This window comes from Anopheles stephensi, chromosome 3 (genome assembly GCF_013141755.1).
Source record: "Anopheles stephensi strain Indian chromosome 3, UCI_ANSTEP_V1.0, whole genome shotgun sequence".
Classification (NCBI taxonomy): domain Eukaryota; kingdom Metazoa; phylum Arthropoda; class Insecta; order Diptera; family Culicidae; genus Anopheles; species Anopheles stephensi.
The window spans coordinates 68867866-68888556 of NC_050203.1; the positions used below are offsets into that span (position 1 = coordinate 68867866).

The following is a 20691-nucleotide window of genomic DNA, read 5'->3' on the forward strand; positions in this document are numbered from 1 at the left end:
ACCGAGACCTTTAGAGGTTGTAGTGCCAAGGAAGAAGATCTAGAGGAGTCAGACAGAGTGTCTCAATGTTGAACCCCTAACACACTTTCTTTGTCCATCTCGAAGACCTAAAACAGATGTTCGGTGTTGTTTTCATGACATGACCTTAATATCCTGGGTAGAATTCATTGTCCTTCCATACTTTTTTCTTGGCCTAACGACCTCTTAGGTCATACCTGTCATTAATTTCTGGCTCACTAGACTTATTGATTCCGCTTAGTTGGAAAGTCAGTTCTCACGGTACAAAGGGGATTTGAACTCTGGTCCTGCCGTGCGAAGATCAACGCCGCTGTCGCCTCTACCACCGGGGACCGCCTAATACATATGATGCTTAATTTCTTCTAGGTATCTTCTAGGGAGTTCGTCAATTTTGGACAGAGTCCATCGCTTAGATCTGAATACTGTGACCATCAATTTGAATTCAGCTGATGTTCTACCCTCTTCAGGATTCTGGAGTAGGAAGATCTGGACAGATTATTTCCTTTTTTCAGAACCCTTTCTGAAAGTTTCCTAATAACGAATGAGACAAGTAGAACTTCTAGAATCAGGGAGAAAATCTTCTAGCCGATATTTAAATCCATGATACTGTACGCTTGGTATTCTCAGGTTTTGCATATGGAGTAGAAGTTACCAAGATTCCTATCACAAGACATCGATTGAATAGCCCATACCTCAGTTATAATCTAATGGAATTCATGTTCGGATATTGCATCTTCGTTTTTTTACGAGTTTGCCTACTAATCCGTAGTTGCATTGCTATACTCAAGTCGCTAGCTTTCTTGAGCAATGCCAGGTATCATGATAGGAGGCAGTTTAATGATATTAATGGAGGAGCAACTTTCATGTGAATGAAAATTAATTTAAATATTATTTACAGAAATTTATCGTTACATTAAAAATTTTACGGAAATTAAATACTAGATTAGAATGAAAATATTAAAAATATGTGAATTTTTACATTACTTGTTCACCAACATTTACCACCATCGAACATCGAAAGTTGAACACGCACGCAAGAAAGGAAACGAACCGTAATGAACGTAAATCATAAACCTTCTGTGGATTGAGTGTGTCATTCGGTGTACCACACACCCCTTGTACGTAGTTAGAGCAACAGCTGAACGATACCTTACCTCTCCGATACTTGAAGATCGAGAAGTCTCGTGCTGGGGTACAACTTCACCGAACATGAATGAGGTGACAAAGAAAGTTTTATGCATGATCTGTCGTTTAATGCAGCATGGTTCCTTTTTTCTTCTTCTTTTGACTTCCCTTTTTGTTCAACATACACAACTTCTCAGTCGTTGTTAGTCGCCTCACATAACAAACCAGCTGTCGCCAGATCGTCAAAATCGCAGCGACATCGGTTCTGAAAGGCAGCGTTCTTTTTTTTCTGTATTCTTCTTTCATATTAACTGGCTGTTTTATTACGGAGCGTTCGGTCGTCCTTGAAGATGCGTCACAGAAACCGGCGCAGAGCTCTTCGACCGGGTTTAGGTTCCGTTGTGTGAATCAATAAGTTTTGTTAGCAGTGTAGCAGTGGCGAGTTGCACGAAGGAATTCAACTATCTACATACCAAGTTCTCGTTGGGCTTATTGCTAAAAGTGGTTTGCATTGATTGCAGTTTTGAAGTGACGAAGAACCTTGACATTTCATTTATGTCTTAGTCATTAAAAAAAAACTGTAGGTTTAATTGAATCTCTCGTAGAATCTACTAATTGCTTTTATTTTATTGGACATAAATAGTGATCAAGTAATGAGCGAGGGATATTTGCAAAAATAATATTTAATGACTGGACAAAAATCTAGAAAAATAAAATCGTTTTTGGTTATAAAAAATACAATATTGTTTTAGATTTATGAAAATTTTAAATTAATTTAAAAACTAATGCATTTAAATTTTTAAAGCAAACAGAGTATCTGTTCGGCTAGTGTTTCTTTGCCAACACCGGCTCTAGTGGACCATTGTGCGGCGTTAGTGTCAATCGCATACCATCCGGCACCAAGGTGCGTCTGGAACAAGGTGTATGTATTTAGAAGGTGGATTTTTATCGATTTGACAGAGCGACATTTTAGTCGAGTTATGTCAGAGTTTGTTTACAAAAACATATGATATGGGGCAACAAACATGAACAATCAGCCTCGATTCTCAATCCCTTGAGCAATTTCACTAATTTATGGGTCATCTTCGCATATTAAATGTTGTTCCACAGAAGATTGACGATATTTGGTTGCATTTTTCGTCAAAAAATCGAAAGCGATACCACCACCGGCGCCTCCTCCGACGCTGCCATCACTCTTCTCAATACCCTTCCCCTCGATCACCACGGAACTGTTATGTCAGGTCGAGAAATGTCAATTTGCTCTAAACAACTCTACCTTCTACATCCATATACCTTGGTCTGGAAGGCGCGTTGTAGCTGTCATGCTGCAAAAGAGAGACCTTTCCTCTTCGACATTTTGTTTTATTTATTTTCATACGGCCGGTGTCCACTCCCATCCTACAGTCGTCGCCGCTCGGCATTGTGACAGTGGCACACGTCTATTGGGTTTGGCCGTTACCAGTCGATGTGCGGAGGGTAATCTCGTATGCAGTATCGTACCGTGGGCAATGTAGGTACGGGTGGACACAATCGGTGGGACCGGTTTGAGTAAATGAGAAAATTGTCGCCGCCATTTACCCATCCAGCACCAGCAGCAGCAGCAATGGCAGCATACCTATTTGGAACGAGTGGCTGGTGTTGTTGACGTGTGATTATTGAAGAGAACATAGTGCTTCACTTTATTGCCGGTCGTGTGTTTGTGTTGTGTGCACACACTGTGTGCTGAATCGTTGATGATCGGGATCATTAAACTACGAGCTGCATATCAACAGGCTTACCGTGCGCAAATGGGCCTTTTTTCGAATAGTTCTGAACCGTTTTTTGAAGTTTCTTTTTGTGGTTTCACTGTGCTGTAGGTATTGAAAAATATGGTATGACTTTCAAGATTTTTAATTCAATGACCTTGTGTCCTAGCCAATCCATTTAATTATAAGTGTTACAGCGTATTATCTATTGATTTGCAACTACTATGGCCAAAACCGTCGTATATGTTCAAATCGCTGAGCAAAGACCTGGGACATAGTGATCCACATCCAGCCTTCCGGTTATAATGCTCATTTCTGGAGACTGACAAACCCGTGTAACAGAATACATATTAAGGTTCACAGCGTAGTAAGACTCTTGAAATGCAAAAAATGACGTGAAAATTCGAGGCTTTAATGTCTGGTTCTCTCTTCTTGGCCTAACGCCTAACAGCCTCTTAAGGCCATGTGTACTATTTCTGGGTTACTAGACTTCACAATATCACGTAGTTGGATAACTAGTGCTCACTACGGAGAATGGTCCAAATGAGATTTGACCCCCGGTCCTGCCGTATGAAGACCCGCACCGTTGTCGCCTGTACCGCCGGCTCGCGTCTTAAATGTTTGGTTATTAGGATTTAATATTGTTATTTGATATGGATTCAGGCTCATTGATGTAAAAAAAAACGCTATGCATGTCCTAGATTAAGTCACTCAGATCACTCAGAATGAGCGGATGACGGTGCTAGCGGAAACATCATTTTTGATTTCAATATGTCGTCGATTGTAAAGACTTCTAACTGATGTCAGCGGCTATCAATAGACCTTTTTGGGCTAACATCTGTCGGAGGACCTTGTGAGATCCTTCCCCAATCCTCATCTATCAATATACGGAGCTGGAAACCTTGAACTCTTCGGAAAAATATCTGGAGGACTTGTAGCGTTTTTTAAACTTTGTACTGTAAAATTGGTACCCAGCTCTCGATAATTAAATATTATTTGTTCCATTTAGTTATTTTCAACCCACTGATCCTGACACGCAGTTCTATGACGCTAGCATTGACTGTGTCGCCAGCAACATTAAATGTTTATGAGCCCAGCAGTGTTAAGCCTGTGCTCCAGTTGCGAATACCCCCGGTCCGTTATCGCATTGAATTTGAAATCACATCAGATTACAAATCACTTCATTCAATTGATATTTTCTTCCCGGCACCACATCCTGGCACGGCGGCACGAGTTCGGTGTCGTTCCGTTTAATGAGATGGTTTATACTCGTGTTTCAATTTTATTTGAATTTTTCGCCACCACGGAGCGTTGTTGACCAGGAAAAGGGGAATACGAGCTAGCAGCAGTGCACCAAACGGGGAAAACTGAATGGGGAACGCGGGGTTGGACAGTTTTCACAAAATGAACAGCATGGTCTGCGCTATTGTTGATGATGGTTACGTCCTCCCACACACACACACACACCCACAGTGGTGATGATGGAGGAAGAAAGCTCGCCTTTGGTCGATTTATTTTCGCTCCATTTGCAAAACTGATCCCATTTCGATTGCATTTTACATTTTCTTCTCGCATTTCCTTCAACCCATTCCCGGGCCGGAGGTTTTTGTGGGCAAAAATTCATGTGCTAGGCAAGCAAAAAAAAAACAAAAGGAAAACACTTTCCCCCAAACGACAACTCCCCTTTTCGGTGGGAGTTTCCAATTGGTACACGGCCAATGAAAATTTTGAAGGAATGAATTTCATTTCATTAGTACGCTTTTTTTGTTTCTTCTGCTCAGCACGGCAAACAAAAAACAGTAAGTGACGAGAGTTTTGCTGAATCGACACAGTGTAGTGTAGTGACTTTGATGTGTGGTTTATATTGTCTAAAAGAGGAGGATATTTAATCTTTTTTATTTTAGTAAAAATTTATAAAAAGGAAAACTGTTTTGTGCAGATAAAGAACAGCAGTTCATTGTAAAGGAACGGATAGAACCATTTATAAAACAACGGTTAAAAGTTAATCGAAGAAGTACGCCAATAACTTATGGCACCGAACGCCGTAACAAAAAGCCACAATGGCGTGTGCTCAGTTTTCGGTATCGGAGTTTGGTTTCTGTTCAGTGTTTTGATTTTTATCCTTCCATTCGCTTGCCATAAAGGCCTGCTCGCCCTTTGGCGATTGTAAAGCTATTTTTATATTCTTTCACTTTTCCCGAGTGGGGTTTCCGGTCCATGCAGTTCCGGTTTCTTGCCGATCAAAGACGTCATTCGAACGGTGAAGGGGGATCCGTGTTGTCGATTTTCCGAAACCTTTTTCCCGCAACCGCCACTATACGAAACACGAGAGTGAAAACCCGGAAACCCGGAACGAAACCGGATACCGGCGCCCTAAGCTCTACCCCGGCATGACGTTGGTCTGTTGGTGGTGCTTTAGAAGCGGAAGAAAAAGCAACAGAAAAAGACAACACTTTCATTAACATTTTCTACTCGCCCAACAAGTGATAATGATCCCGGGCAAAATGAAAATATGCTGTACGGAACGGGCAGGCAAAAAGGGATATCAGAACACTACAGTCAGTATGGCAAGGGGCGTTAGCAACAGTGGATGGTTTTTAGTTAAAATAATGATATGCTGTTTATTGACGTCGGCGTATTTTTTTGAGGGTTGTCAGATGTGCGCCATTTTTTTTACAGTGCCGGTTTGACTGAGACATGACGAAGAAAATTTGAGAAAAAGGTTTGATTGTTTATCCCTCGTGCGTAATTGGTTTTTGGGTCGTTGTGTCTCGTTCGATCGAACTGATGATGAATCGTTTCGATTCATCGGTTGGTAACAAATTTTTGTCGTCGATAATGTCGACTGTGGCAAGCGTTGACAACATTCAGTATCCAGCGAAGAAGGTCCAATCATCATTTTAACTAACTTAAACCATAAGACACGTGTTTGAAGCTTTTTGAAGCTTTTCTCACACTGCATCACTATTCTCCTGATCGTTCGCTGTCTGGCCGATGACGTGTACTGTCAAACGACCCGCTCCTTTCCACGTCATAGTTGGCATTTCACCATCGCCCCAGCCATCAATCAACAATCTAACTGGGAGGGCCCGCTATCGTACCTTTCGCCGCCATGTGCGTGGCAGGCCGGCAATCGTGTGCGCCGGCTTCACATGCGTGCGTGAATTAGCGCATAGCCAGCGTGGCGCATCATGTCGACGGGTTAGGCGTCGGAAATGGCCAACCCCACCGAGCGTGCGCGCTAATGAACCAACTAAAAGCTTTCCATTACAACCACATGAACAGTGAGCCAAGGTGTAAGTGTGCCATTGAGTTGGTAGAGGTGAAGTTTTGAAGTTTACTTCATGAACATTCATTGGACCTGATGAGATCTTTCAGTAAATTCGGAAACCCTTGATAGCCAATTTTAATGATATTAAAAAAAGTTTCGTTTGAATTACGCTCATAAGTGAGTATTTTTGGGAGTCAATACATTGTCAATAAATTGTCCACTGACATAAAACTGGAGTACACCATTCGTCGCTTTTTATATTTTTCGATCGATCTCCGGAACACGTCAGATACATTGCCATTGCGCTCAGTAGGTAGTGTAAATGATTATCTGACGTGTGCCGTTCTGACGTGTCTCGCCGGATCGATGAGCACCACAATGGTTTTCGAGCTCGCGCGATGCGCTCATTCCACACGTGTTTGTTGGCCGCATGTTGGAGTGCTCGCGAGCTCAATTCCTTTGCAGCTGTAATGAATCTTTATGGTGGTATGTTTGGCATGTTCGTAGGGCAACAAACGATAATCCGATGCTATATACTGGAAAGTAGGATAAAGTGTCCACGGGGTTCTCCTGTTTGCTGAGCTGCTCTGTTTACCGGTGTTCTTTTTGTTCTGCAATCTAAACCATCACACTTTGATGCAGGATTGGTACGCAGATTCTTCGAACCCACAATCGTTCGGGTCGTTCCGGAAAGCTAATGGTATGGAATTGTGAACCGGTTGCGGACTCCCGGAGTTCATTCTCTAACGTCAGCGATAGCTCGCAGATATGCAGGGCCTGGGTGGGTCGCGCAGCTAGAGTCCATAAGCAAGAAGTACATTTTCTTTTATTGGTAGTCCCTGGTAGTCCTCCCACTATCGGCACTCCGGGGGCAAGAAACATATGGGTATGGCCGAGTTCATAATGCTCTCGTTTTGGGGCCTGCTACCTTGCTTGGTCTCGAAACCGGCTTTTTCGACGGGCAAAAACCTCCGGCGTGGCTGGCAGGGAACCGACGTGGAATTCGAACGAGCACGTATGAAACCTGTTTCGAAAGTGTGCCCCTTTGGCGAATCGAACGCACCCCCCCCCCCCCCCCCCCTCCGCCCAATGGGACTGTGCCGACACAATGTTGGCGAACTTTATTTATTTTTGCAAGCTTTCTTTCCAACTCCGAGGCTCGTGGCCCAAACGTCGCGCCGGTGGTTTCAGCGTGGAGACGAGCGCGCGTATATTGTTTATCGTTCCATTTCCAGCCCAACTCCTGAAGTTGGTGATTTTGTTCTAGCTCATAACTGTATTCAAATCCTGACAATACGCAAACAGCCAGACCTCGGCTGGCCGGTGGCTGATAAGAAGGCACGGTTTAAACGGTGTGGAAGCAATTTTATGTCGCGAACCGGTATGTGTACGTGTGCATGTGTTTATCTTTCCATGCTGGCGCACGCTACACGAGCAAAGTACACACCATTAACTTGCCCGTATCGGTTATGTTGGTGGGAAGCGTTTATGTTGTACGTACCATTTATGGTATATAAACAACTTTTGCTGTGTATTTTTTTTTTTTTACATGTTTAGAAATATTAGAAATTAGAATGATTTTTTTTATCCTAAATAATTTTATCGTAATGGAAAGTATTATTATAGCTAATTCGATAATTTTCAACAGCCTAAAGTTCTTGTTGGAAGTATCGCGTAATCTGCTGTGATACAGGCGAATGAACACGTTAGCAATGATTAGGAAAGATTTGAACGTTATCATCAATTCTTAATCTTTCACCATCCAAACGTGATCGATAGTAGTGCATTGTGCTAATGATAATCTACGACCTGCCGGCTAGCTTCTTACTCGAACCTCCATCGCCATCGACATAAAACGCAAGAAGCTAGCCGATGGACAAAGCAAACCTTTCCGAGCGTGTCTAGGTTCCTCGGCACTAGGGCTAGTGTTGAAATGAAGCTTTTACTAAACCCTTCAGTGCTCAGCGCTATTGTGCTGGTTGAAAATGGTTGGTTATTTGTTTCGTTTAACGATTTTGTTATTATACTGCTCTGCCAAACGGAATATTGATTTTTTGAACCATTTTTTAATTAAATTTTGAAGCTTTTTGGAAAAAAAATTAATTGAAATAAGCGTGCTTTTTGGAGGTTTAAATATTTTCGACATCGTTTCGACATTTTAGACTCATGGAGGACTAAAACTGTATGCTATTTAGATCAGTCGCTGAACGAGGCTATTACTTTGTATTTCTTACAAGGCTCTTGTATTATAAGTTATGCATCCAAAGTTTATCTACTTGATCAATGATCTCAGTATTTGAATCCCAGTCTCGATCACAATCGAGAAGGAACCGCTGCAATGAAAAACTCTGTGAGATGTACAATCATTTCAGCAAATGAGACCTGACAGGCTTGGTTGGGCTGGTTATGTCATGCGATTAGCTCCAAACAACCCATCCCGAAAAGACCTTTTAGACATCGTCCACAGAACTTGACGTGAACTGTTAGGCTCAAATTGGGATGGAGAGATCGCGTTAATGTGTCCTTCAGAAACGGTTATCAGATAACTTCGCTTGACCGTGAGCCTGTCTAGACCCTTGGCAGGTTGTGGCGCCTCATTAAGTACTTTCTCATAAGACCTTTGTTATTAAGATGGCTGTTGTATAGCTTTTGAAGACGATTGTTAGACCATTGTTGATGCTATAATTTGTTATAATGCTATGATTTGTTGGTTCAATGCATTTCTCTTCTGATGAATTTTCTTCAGTAGCTTCAACAATTCCTCTGTCACTTAAGGGTTATTCTTCGCAGCTGGAGCTATTTGGGGTATGTGAGACCGACCGAGGGAGGAGAACATTTCCGTGCCCGCACGTTCGATGCGCACAGCACACGACGCCACCCACCAATCGGACTAGCAGCAACTGGTTATAAATTTTCCGCTCGCTGTGTTGTCAGTCTGCGCCAAGCGATGATATGATGCCATCGGACGCCGTGAAATTACGATGCTTGCCGGGCGCTGACCTGCCCCGGAAAGTGAATCTAGTTTTCCCGGCTGTGCGGCGAACGGGCCACAGTCGTTTGTAGTGATTTAATGTGAAAGGATGGTGGTGTCCAAGTGCGTGTTTGATTCGCTTCGCCTCGACGAGCCTCGTCCCGGAACTCCTCGGGCATCATCCATTCTTTACCGAATCTATCGAAGAAGATTCGTGTTCGTTAAGGGAGTAGGTGTTAAATGTGCGTAGATGTGTTCCGATTTTACGGGTCATGTTTGCTACTTGGCAGGGGGGGAGAAATTCGCGATGGAAGCGTGCGCAATCGTAGCCAAGCGTCATAAATCGCGCGAAAATGACGCTCGTCATTGATGCGCGATACGTGCGATTTCGCTTTCCTTGGGCCGTGGGGTACTCTCACACGGTTTATAGGCAGGATTTATAGTTTTGAAGCTTGCAATCGGATACTGCTGGACGTGGATGCGGTTTGGTGCGTTGGGAATACTCCATTCTTACGATTTATGGCATACCTCGAAAGCCCCCGAGGAATTGAAGTTTAGCGATCGGAGTTGTTAAGATGAGAGGAGGATGCGTTAGTTCACCTCTTTTTTTTTTTTCTTGTGAAGAGACATTCGAACCAGTGTCAAATTGCGGTAGCAATTGCACAGTTTTGATTTATGGCTTGTTATCTAAACATCTGTTATTTAGTATTACTATAAGAACTAAGGACGATTGTTATGTATTAGCTATGAAGAGTGAACTCAGTATCCTGAGTTTTTCCTCATCATGCAGCCCTGCAGGCTGTATTGATTTAAGTAGATTTAGCTAAATCTTAACAAAGATTCTTTAGGGCGGCTTCCGTTTCAATGGACACAGTCCCGGCAATATCCTAGAAACAATACGTAAAACATGCATGCTATTAATTTTCGTGTAGACAAATAAACGTAAATTTGACCGTTGATTGTTGCCTTTGCGTCACAGGCAGGGCAGGTAACAAAATGAAAAATGTATCGATTCATCTGCGCACAGGAGAAGAGGGTTCATGGGGGCTGCGAAAGGTCGTATCCTGACTACGACAAATGTTCCAGAAAATAGATGCTTGTGCAAGTTTTGCCCTTCTTTGAAGGGTCCTACAACGGTCGCCCTGTTTGATATGCGGCAACAGTCAAAATCGGTCCCATTTTGATCGTTGTTATGTTTTGCTTCCTATAATCCCTAGTAAATATGGGTTGGACAATGGGGAAGGGAAAAACATGTGGAGCGAGAAACAATTTCATACATTACTGTTAAGGATCTAGCAAAGGAGATATTGAAAAGAAGGTTTTTCCATTGATGGAAAAATCTGTTTGGGACGCGCGGCATTATTCCTTTCTATTTTTATTTTTCCGATTGTTGTTCGTAATTTGGTTTTGTGTGTGTTTTTCACATGTGCATTTAGGTGAGCCATTTTTGGATCATACAAACTTAGGTTCGGTTGTTTTTAATAATACATACGTCAAAATGACTAATCCGATCCGAGTTTTAGAAATAAGAGCTTTTTCATATTAAAATAAGAAATCCTAAGAATAGCTAGTTGTGTCAACAAAAAAGTGTGCTAAGCTGTAGAAGGTCTAAAGAGACTTTATTCAATAGTATTTAGAGAACAAGTTCCACATTCAAATCCGCAAGCTTTAGAATCGATTTTAAAAATCTCCTAGAGCTTTAAAAATATGCTAAAGGCTAGCACAATGGCTGCTTGTCATCAACATAAAGACACTCGAGCAACGTCAGGAAGCATTACCTCCTTTATATGATCCAACGCTACAAAAATCCTTCTTATTGATATTCAGACAAGGTTTGCTCGGTCTCACATATTGGCTGAAAGAGTCACATCGTTTTGCATAATGCTACAGAAAAGAGTCTCTCTCTGTGGTATATCCCTTTCTTCCCGCTGGTAGAAGAAAATTGTAAGAAATAAATGTTGCCAGCGTGAAAGGATGCGACGTGAAGAAAGATACACTCGTCCTGGTGGTAGTTTAGATAATTTAAGGCAATGCTGTAAGGCAGTCCAATTATTCTCTGCATGCATGCGCTTTTAATTAATTTATGCCCAGCTCGGTTCGCTTAAGGAGAGCATGCCCCGTCACACGCACCATTCTGTCGCATTTTATTATAATTAAGCTTATAAGATGCGTGCTGTAATGCATTCGGCTCGTGGTAGAGTTCTTAAACGGAGTTAAGCACAAGGAGAAGCATTACTGATGCTAGTCGTGCGAAGTCGGCTATGTGCCGTGTATGGCATGGTGAAAATGTTGAATTATGTGATATATCCCAATGAGCGAGCGGCCTGATGGAAGCAAAAGGAACATGCGAAGCACAAAAGCCATTCGCAAATCTCCCAACGACGGATAACGGAACGGCAGGAAAATCAAACTGTCACAAAGAAAAATCCTGCAAGGCGACCCCTCGGTGGTAATAGAATGGCGATTTTTCAAATATGAACATTCCTTGCACGATTTCCATTCCCGTGCTTTCCTTCGGGGTTTCTGTTATGTCCACCTAAGGTACCAAAATGCGGGTCACGATGCAAAGAAGGAAAATGTTCTTGTGTGACCTGGTTTTTCTTTCTTCGTTATATTCTTTGTAAGGCCCCCTTGAATTGGATTGGAGCAGTGTAAGATGGAATGCGTAGAATATAGAGCGGGAAGCGATATTGCCCGCTGATAGTTCACATTTGAGGACCGAGCAAAATGCTGAATTGACCGATACTCCGTTTCCGAAGTATGATTTGATTCGGTTTTAAAATTAAAGAGAAAGCTTTTGTTGTTTTTTCCCCTCTTTTTTTCAAATATTTTTGGATCTGTGATTCCAGATTTCTTGACGATTTCCCAGGCATTTTTGCATTCGTTCCACATCCAAACTACACATTCCGGACAAGAGCGAACGATCTTAGAAATTGAAACGGATAATAATAATAATGGGGCGGTCCGGTGGTCGAGGCGATAACGGCACCGGTTTTCACACGGCACGGTCGGGCTGACCACTTTGCTGAAAACATGTGAGAAAAATACAAAAATGTTTGGAACATTATCAGTAAATCTAAGAGACGGATTCAGAAATATTTGAGGAACTCGTCCAAATCAAGGAAGAAGCCTTAGAATATCTGGGACATCCTATATCATTTAATTATTGGGGCATCCCGTGGGTATATGAGGTTGCTGCGTTAGTTGCTTACACGAAGAAAAGAGGTATCTTATGGAATGGTCTACAGGTATTATCAAGTCAAGGAAGTCAGCAATACCAGCCCAAGACTTCGCGAGATTGAAAATTGAAGTCAATAAAGGATTTTCTTTTAAAGAAGCGATGTTTGAAATAGACGTTCCCTAGAGCATCAACGGCAGAGTTCCAAAGACTCCTACTTGGTTCTACTTTATAGTCTTGATCTTTGACTTTTGACTTGATCTTACTCAAATTTTCCTTTAGGAAATTTGGTAAATGTTTCTACTTATTCTCTTGTACTTAAGCCATCCGGTATATCAATCTTCCTCGTTGCCTGTAGCTCCACTTGTAACTTGTAGAGAGCCAGCACTCGTTAAGTGATGTGAAAAATGCTTGATTTTTGTACGTGTATGCAGTTTTTGGCCATTGCTTTTTAATACGAGCTTTACGTATCGCTTTTCTCCATCAGGGGCGGCTCGAGCCATTTTTCCAGTAATGGAACAATCCGTTCGGGTGCCATTCATCTGTCCGATTTTTGCGCGCACTACTCTACCTAACCGAGCAAGGAACAAAATTTCTGCAGATGTACTAATCTCGTCCCGTCTCGGTTAGAAAGGGGGGATTGGGGTATGGGATACGAAATAAAACGAAAAAAAAGACGTTTAGCTGCTACCATTTCTTACATCCGTATTTTTATCAACTTCACACCAATCGCCGACCGAAGCGTAGTTTTGCTGCTAAAGCTGCCGGACAATTGCTCAAGTGCACACACTAATATATTGGGTCGAAACTGAAACGGAACAGTTGTTCCGGAACGAGATTGTTTCCAACCGGCGCGAGGCTGGACAGTTTATGTGGACTGTGTGTGTGCCATTTTTCCTACCAAACACCGATAGAAATTCGTTTTCCGGTTTTTCTTTTCATTCCAAAAAGCTGATGAAGGTACTGCACTCGAATTTTTCGGTTTCCTAACAGCCCGGTGTGTGTGTGGCCATGGCACGTCTGCCGAATGCACTCCAAGTGCAGTGTAGTGTGGGCAGTAACGTCAAGCAGCTGTAGTAATTTATTAGATTTCGAACGGAAGCAATATCGTTTCCGTGCTTCGGTTTAGGAAGCGAGCTGACAATGGTTTTGCCAGGTTGCAAGCATTATGAACTTCTGTTGGAACATCTGTTGAGATTGGTCGTCCGTAGTTCGAAGATAGGTTGTTTGTTAAACAATGTTTAGAAAACTGTCTTTTTGGGAATTCATTTTCAAAATTATACACTAGAGTTACACGTCGTCTAATTAAATTACTGCTGATGGCTCTTTCGGAGAGTCTGCCCATAGCCAACGCACTGTAAGCTGCACCAACCGGACAAGTAAACATTTCACCTCGAGCAAAGCACACTATAATGAAGCTGATAAGAGACTTTGCTAACAAACAGACTTCTGCATTGTGCTCACACAGGTTGTTGAAAGTTTGCATAGGGGGCTGGCTTTGCTTGCTTGGGTTGTGGTTTTTTTTCCCCTCGACTAACATAGCTTAATCTATTTCTCTTCATGGCGGCGTTGCTAGTGGAAGTGCGCACAAAAGCGTTGCCAAAGAAGAACGTTGGATTTTAATAATTTCTTGCCCCATGTTGAATGCAATGGCGATGAATGTAACAGTGTTTTTTTTGTTGTTGGCGGTCTTGCAGTCCAGAAGTGCTGACCATGTCGGTTGATGAAGAAACGGGTTTTAATTTACATACCACAGTAGATGAGCAGTTTTTACTGTGTTTCGCCTGTATGAGATGGCCTAAATAGAACGGGATAAGGTACATGGGAGGTTTTGGCAACAGAAAAACACGTTTGCTTTGGTTTCAAATGTCAAGCTAAAATGTAAAGCGTGATGAAAGGAAGGTTTTATGGCGACAGTCGGTAATAAAGAACGTTTAAAAGGTTGAATTCACATGACTGCTGTATGTGCTCTTATAGGAAAAATATTCTAGACGTTTAGTTTCTATCACATCATCTTCTACGGGTCTAGTAAATAAAAAAGGTTTGTAAGAACTAAGGATGAATAAAATTAAATACTATTTCTTAGATAGTAATACAATGATTGCATTAATCATTTATCCTCGTATCAATAGTACAAATATTCAAAAACAGCCTCTTTTACTCTGTACGGCGCATTGCCTATATCTAGGCGCAATCGTTTAAATGAAGTATTATGCACTGAAGAACGTTATCACTATGTAACTAGGAGTATCGTATTTAAAAGACTACTGTTAGTAGTTGTTTATTTCCACAAAAGTGATAAAATTTTAATAATCAATTTCCTATAGTACAGTAGCTTCGATAAACTTTTGACCGTGTGCAATTTTTTGCTGATGTGGAAGTAAAATATGTAAATACAAAAAAAAATCCCCACGCTACTTGTTTTCCCAGCTCGTCGGAATTCTTGTGCGTATTAATGTTTGATTGCTTTTAAATAATGTATCGCGCCATGTTGCTTCGCCAGGCCCCGTTAAATATGTACCACACATAAAGAACAACGTGACGTGTCACCACATGGTGTCCGCAGCGAATTGGGAGGCGGCTCGTTATTTGCCCTTTAAAAGCTAAAATGTATCAATTTAATTTCATCCAACGGTAAATGACAACATGCACACATTTGTTGTACACTCTTTTCAAGCCATTTTCACACATCACATGCGAAAGTTAGCACCAAAAACAAAACACAAACAAACAAAAAGCTTCTAAAGGTTGGTCCTCAAAAGCGCACGGTAATCTCGTCAAATAACACCGCAGGAATAGTCTCACGCGTGGAGATTAGACCGGTGGGGAATTAGCTCTGTTTTCAAACGCGTTTTACTACAGTTTCGGGGGGGTTGTTTCGTTAATGCCCTCGTCAACAATTATGCTATTGTCATGCATAAATAAAAAATTGAAGCTGTGGACAGCTGAATGTGTGACCACCGTAACGGGTTTTCCATGCTTTTTAATGTCTGTCGACAGCACATGTCACTGTTTTACGTATCTAAATAATGATAAATTAGAATCGCGCTTTTCTGTATTGGTATCTTTTCTATTAAATTTAGTGCTGTTAAGTATTAAATAAATTGATATTTATTTTGGAAAAATCAGTTTTATTCCAAACTGTATAGCTATTTATTCTGTGTTGTAGAGTAAAGCTTGTACGCTCCATTTCACCTCAAACAACAAGTGCATTCTGTTTAAAAATTGACCACTTTTTTTTGTTGTTCTTGACCATCCAAACATGTACACGAGGTTTGATTTTTTACAACAAAAAAGCATAAAATCCCAAAGCTGCATAGACGCGCTGGTGAAACCCGTGCACCCGTACCCGGGCACAGTAACTATGCTTGCGCTCGGGTGGTCATGTATTTGCATAAAATTACAACCGTCGTCGCGCGGCTTTTATTTAAATATCTTCAATCTCCTGAATAATCGCATATCCCAACACGGTAAAGAACAGCATTGGCAAGCGAAAAAACCAACAAAAAAAAAACACCAGAAGAAACACAGGCAACCGTTATTCCGTTTTCCACGATGGATGTTTTATGTGCTTTTGTGGCAGTTTTCCACTGGCCAAAATCGGCCCCGGGAAATAGCGCGCCGCACGGTTCTTCTTGGGTTCCGTTTGGCACGGGTGATTATTTTCGCTGCTGACCTACCTGCCCGGATAAAACTATTTTCTCTCGCTCTCTCTCTCTCTCGTTTACATTGCGAGCTTTTCCACTGGCGCGCCATAAAATGTCCCAGCGAGCAGAGCTGCACATTTGCTGTGAAATGCATTTTCTCAGATGGGCTCTCTTGTGTGTTGGATGGTTTTCATCCGATGGTTTTGGGTTTTCCTTTTTGTTTCTCGTCTCCCGTCCAAAAAATGGTTTCTACGTTTAATGGTTTAGATTACGGTGGCTTCATACCTTAGCGGACGTTCACGTGCAGTTTTCTTTTTGACGCTTTAGCTGCAGCATTTTTGGTTCTCGTTGGTAGAGAAGTATAGAGTTTCTTGCACATGGTTGCAGGAGTTTCGCTTGTTTCAGTTTAATCAAAAACATTCTGTTAAGCTAGGAGTATGATTTCATTTTCATGCTAAAGTCTGGTTGTTTTCTCTGTTTATACTTACTTTGGAAGCTCTTTTCTTGTGAAGGTGCAAGTTCCAACTGTTAAGAAATTGTACCATGCTATTGATATCGACAGTTACGATTAATCAAATTGAATATAATCAAAGTAATGGTTCCTGGAATGATGGATAGGCTGATGATGTGTGCTAGCTATGCAGGAGCATCTCTCTCTCTCTCTCTCTCTCTCTCTCTCTCTCTCTCTCTCTCTCATTAGTGCATGTTCACTTTCGCTGAGCTATCTTCGGTGAATTAAGGATGATGATACGCAAAGATGTGTAGAGTCAGCAAATGGTTAGGTTAGAATGGTACGCCCCTAATGCTACTTTCCGCAACTCATTACGATATACAATTGTTTTGTGTCTATTTACACAAGGCTGGGTTTGTGGGTTGAATTTTGTATGGCTGATTAGGTATCCTTTTCGCTTCTGAGCAGTGAGAGATCCTTTGCTTTCTGTTTGTGTAGGAAGGTTTCGAAGAAGAATGATAGCACTGTCATTTTTATGGTTAGAGTTGATAAAAGATGAGCTGAAGCTGGCTTTTTTGAATAATTTTGCATGAAATGAATCCAATTCAATTAAAATTATACGATATTCTTTGAAAGATGCTGCCCTTAACTGATCGGGCTTTATCAATCCTATATTAAATGTTAAATTTGTTTTTGAAGAATGGCATAATTTATTGCTATTTATCGATCTGGTATTTTCTTGCCTGCCATTTTTAGCTTACTAGACTTAATGATACCACGCAGTTGGATAGTCAATCCTCAATACGGGGGAACGTTCCGGATGCGATTTGAACTCCGTTCTTGCTGTATGAAGAAGACCGGCGCCGTTGTTGCCTCTACCACCGTACCTCCCATTTTTAGCTCCTTTAAATATATTGAATTGAGACAGTGGCAGATTAAATCTTGCCCCTTGGAGGCTCTAACCAGAATGAATCTTGGAGACCCCTTGCACATCGAAACTAATGACTGGGCCAGAGTCAGAGGCCAAGCAGAGACATTAAAGGAGGCCCCTCGTGTAGTTCGGGGCCCTTTAAAATAATAAGGATCCCGGGATGCTAGGGCCCCTTAAAAACTTGGGGCTTCAAAGTTTTTCGTAGTTAGCTGATACTATGATCCGTCACCGTCACCTCCAGACACAGTCCTCTGAATCAACTGTACTTAGTAGAAATTAATGTATTTAAATGTACTTTTTTTAATCATGAGCATGGCTAAGGCCTGTTCATTTAGTTGTATGAGATAATTCTACAAACTGTCTGACCAACAATATTTGTAATGCTTTGAATTGAACGTCGTTCATTACACTATTTTTTCGCATAAATGAAACATAAGAATGTACACGTTCAAATTGGAATCCGAAAATTATACCGATGGCTCATTATGGCGCTCATAAGAGTTGATGCTAGTAGAAACGAAAATATTCCACAAATTGTTATCGTTTACATGTGTTCTAACGTATTTTTATGTTTTATTTAATTGCAGATTTAACAGAAACGCTTACTTCCGATCGATGAAATGGCTGACAGCACGAAGCGAAGCGAAGAACTTCAACTTCTCTCTTCTCGATGCCCCGATAAAAAGAGGCAAACAAAATGAAAATTGATCACGCGACATGATTTTGTTTGCGCTGTGGAAGTGCGGTCATATGACAATCATTAAAACAAAAGACTTTAGAACGGCTGTAAATTAAAACCACCTTCATCATCATCATCACGACCGGTTACCACGATAATCATCATCATCATCACCGTCGGCGGCAGCAGTACCACCATCAACAGATATTAAACACGAGTAGCGTTTGACCAACACTGTGTAGGCGTTACGGAAATCCTCCGTTACTAATTATTCATCGGAAACGCATTAAAATTCATTCGGTAGCCACATGCTGCTGCTGGCCGTTGCTGCTTTCAGTGTGGCAAACGTGTATGTGCTATGGGCCTGTGCTATATGTACCGCTTTCTTCGTAGTGACTCAACAACAAAACGGTTGGTGGAACCGCACCGTACCGGGGCCTAAAACTATGCTGGCATGAATGACAGAGTATTAATTCACTTTGTATCATTCTCCATTGTTTCGATGTTGTAAATGCTCTTTTGTCTGGACGCTGTGGGTTTTGTGGCTTATTGCACTAGATTGCACATACAAACGGGAGAAAAAAAAGAGCGATTCAAAGTGGAGTAACCAACAGAGAAAGCAACACCGTGCGTTCAATCGACGATGAGCAATGATAATGTATGCTTCATGAAGGATGCATGTCCAAATTTGGCAAGCGTTTATGGACCATCTCTTTGTTCAAATTTGTATCGATCAAGTGGTTATTGTTTAAAGCTTCATTGGGCGAGACAAATGGTAGTTTTGATGTTCCAGTGTTCGTTAAGATTGATATACGTACTTTGCCTTGGTAAATCATCAACGCATTACGATAGAGAACAGGTTCAAAAATGATCAAGTTTAAAATCACCTACAGAGGGGTTATTGCGCTACTGAGAAAAGAGTTACTTGTAACGATCGTAACTATGTATAACCATAATTACCAAATGAGTTGAATAGCTGATATGGAGTAGCTCATGTAAAGTGTGCTTAAAAAACCCCCTATTTAATCGTTGCTTATGTCGCAGTTGATTAATTTTTCCCCTATATTTTCACGCCATACAAATTATCTTTCTAAATTAGCAAGAAACCTGTTTCCTTGTGGTATTCATCCACCGCAGATAGTTGCTTTAGTTTCATTGTTCCTCGGGGGTAGATAGTATATGCATTTTTTAGGCTGAACGTTGGCTATGGGGGCTATTTTCGCTTGTACATCAAAATTTCGTACCAACTTCGTTCGCAGGCTTTGCATATTTGAAAGTGCACTCACTTACCGGAAGTCAAAATAAACGCTTCCGAACCACGTGCAACGTTAGCGTGCGCAAAATGTTGGTGAAAGTGTACTTACGCTCGCTAGGTAGTGCTTTGTTTGTGTTCAGATAAATATTTAATTTACCTTGTAAACTTTACTGTACCTTCAACGCGGAAGGAGTTGTGCACGTTAACGGCCATTTTTTGTTGTTGCAGTTATCGCGTAGGTTCGGTAAAATTTGTATTAGACCAGTGTAGTAAATAGAAAAAAAAAAACGATTTAGTGAATTGCAACTTAAGTGTCTGTGTGGCTCGATAAACGGATTAGACATGATTTGAGGAGTTCTTAAAAAATAATGTATTGATTTTAATTCCTTTTTTTTCACAATCATTGGATCCAATAGCATTCTCCACTATTTTTGAGATGTGAATTTGAAAAAAAATGTAATGTGCGTAAATTGTGCAGTGTTTATAAAAGTGTATGCGTGTGTGTGTTTTAGCTTTTTTGTGTGCCTATGAATGTGTAATTAAGTTACTAAAGCAAGTGTAATAATGTTTAGCATCATTGAAAAATTGTGACATCCAGATCATAGAAGAGAAATAAAGTTTAGTGTGAAAGTGAGCACGTTGCAAAATTGCTGTGTTCGGTGGCAGTTAACAACAGCGTGCGCGAGTTAATGCCGGTGTCCGTTTAGTGCTTGTGTATGATAAATTGCAGTTCAGCATTTCACCGGTTGGTGAAGGTAGAAGGATAAGCGTTGTGCAATTTAAAATGTCCGTTGTCAGCTTAAATAGAATGTTTCGGGGGAAGCTGCGCACCAATACCTGCCGCATTGTAGTGCTGACTTCGCTCGTCTGGCTGTTGATCGATGTGATACTGATAGTAAAATATGCCGACTGTCCCAGCACGGGTGGTGGCACTAGCTGGCTTTGCAAGCGAAACGGTGGAGCGTATGACGTGGAGGTAAGTTTGACGATGTTGATGTTGATTTCCTTATCATCGAAGGCACTGTTTTCTTTTTTCTTGAAGCAGCATATAAATATCTCACCAGCTTATCGAATAATCATCTGTGCTATGCCTAACTAGTGTCAGGGGACATTTGCGTTAAACAAATATCTTTGAGCTAAAACTTGTTACAGAAAAAAAAGTAGATTGATGAGCACGGACTGGGGACATCGGTGTTTCGTACCTTGGGTTTTGGGAAATGGATGTGATGCTATCGATCACACCCGAGCACCTTTTCAAACCGGAAAGGATCATGACAGACGAAGGCATGAGACGTAGGCGGATATTGAATGTATTTTTAGGTCGCAACCTGATCAGCTCGCCGGGAACGTTCGCCGGATGCTGTGGTCCTTTCCGTATTCAAGTTGTGGTTCATTCGGTAGCCGAGAAAATTACATAAAT

General features: G+C 41.4%; 1 protein-coding gene across 6 annotated transcripts in view; it reads left to right on the forward strand.

The window, feature by feature from the left end:
• LOC118512469 (polypeptide N-acetylgalactosaminyltransferase 5) overlaps nucleotides 1–20691 on the forward strand; it is a 75654-nt gene that overhangs the window by 12063 nt on the left and 42900 nt on the right. For all 6 annotated transcript variants that reach the window (XR_004906306.1, XM_036056951.1, XM_036056955.1 and 3 more), the window contains exon 2: nucleotides 19688–20247. Coding sequence is in view for 5 of the 6 variants with exons in the window: in XM_036056951.1 (XP_035912844.1) it covers nucleotides 20056–20247 (192 nt within the window). In the remaining variant the exon portion in view is untranslated. The remainder of the gene's footprint in view (nucleotides 1–19687; nucleotides 20248–20691) is intronic.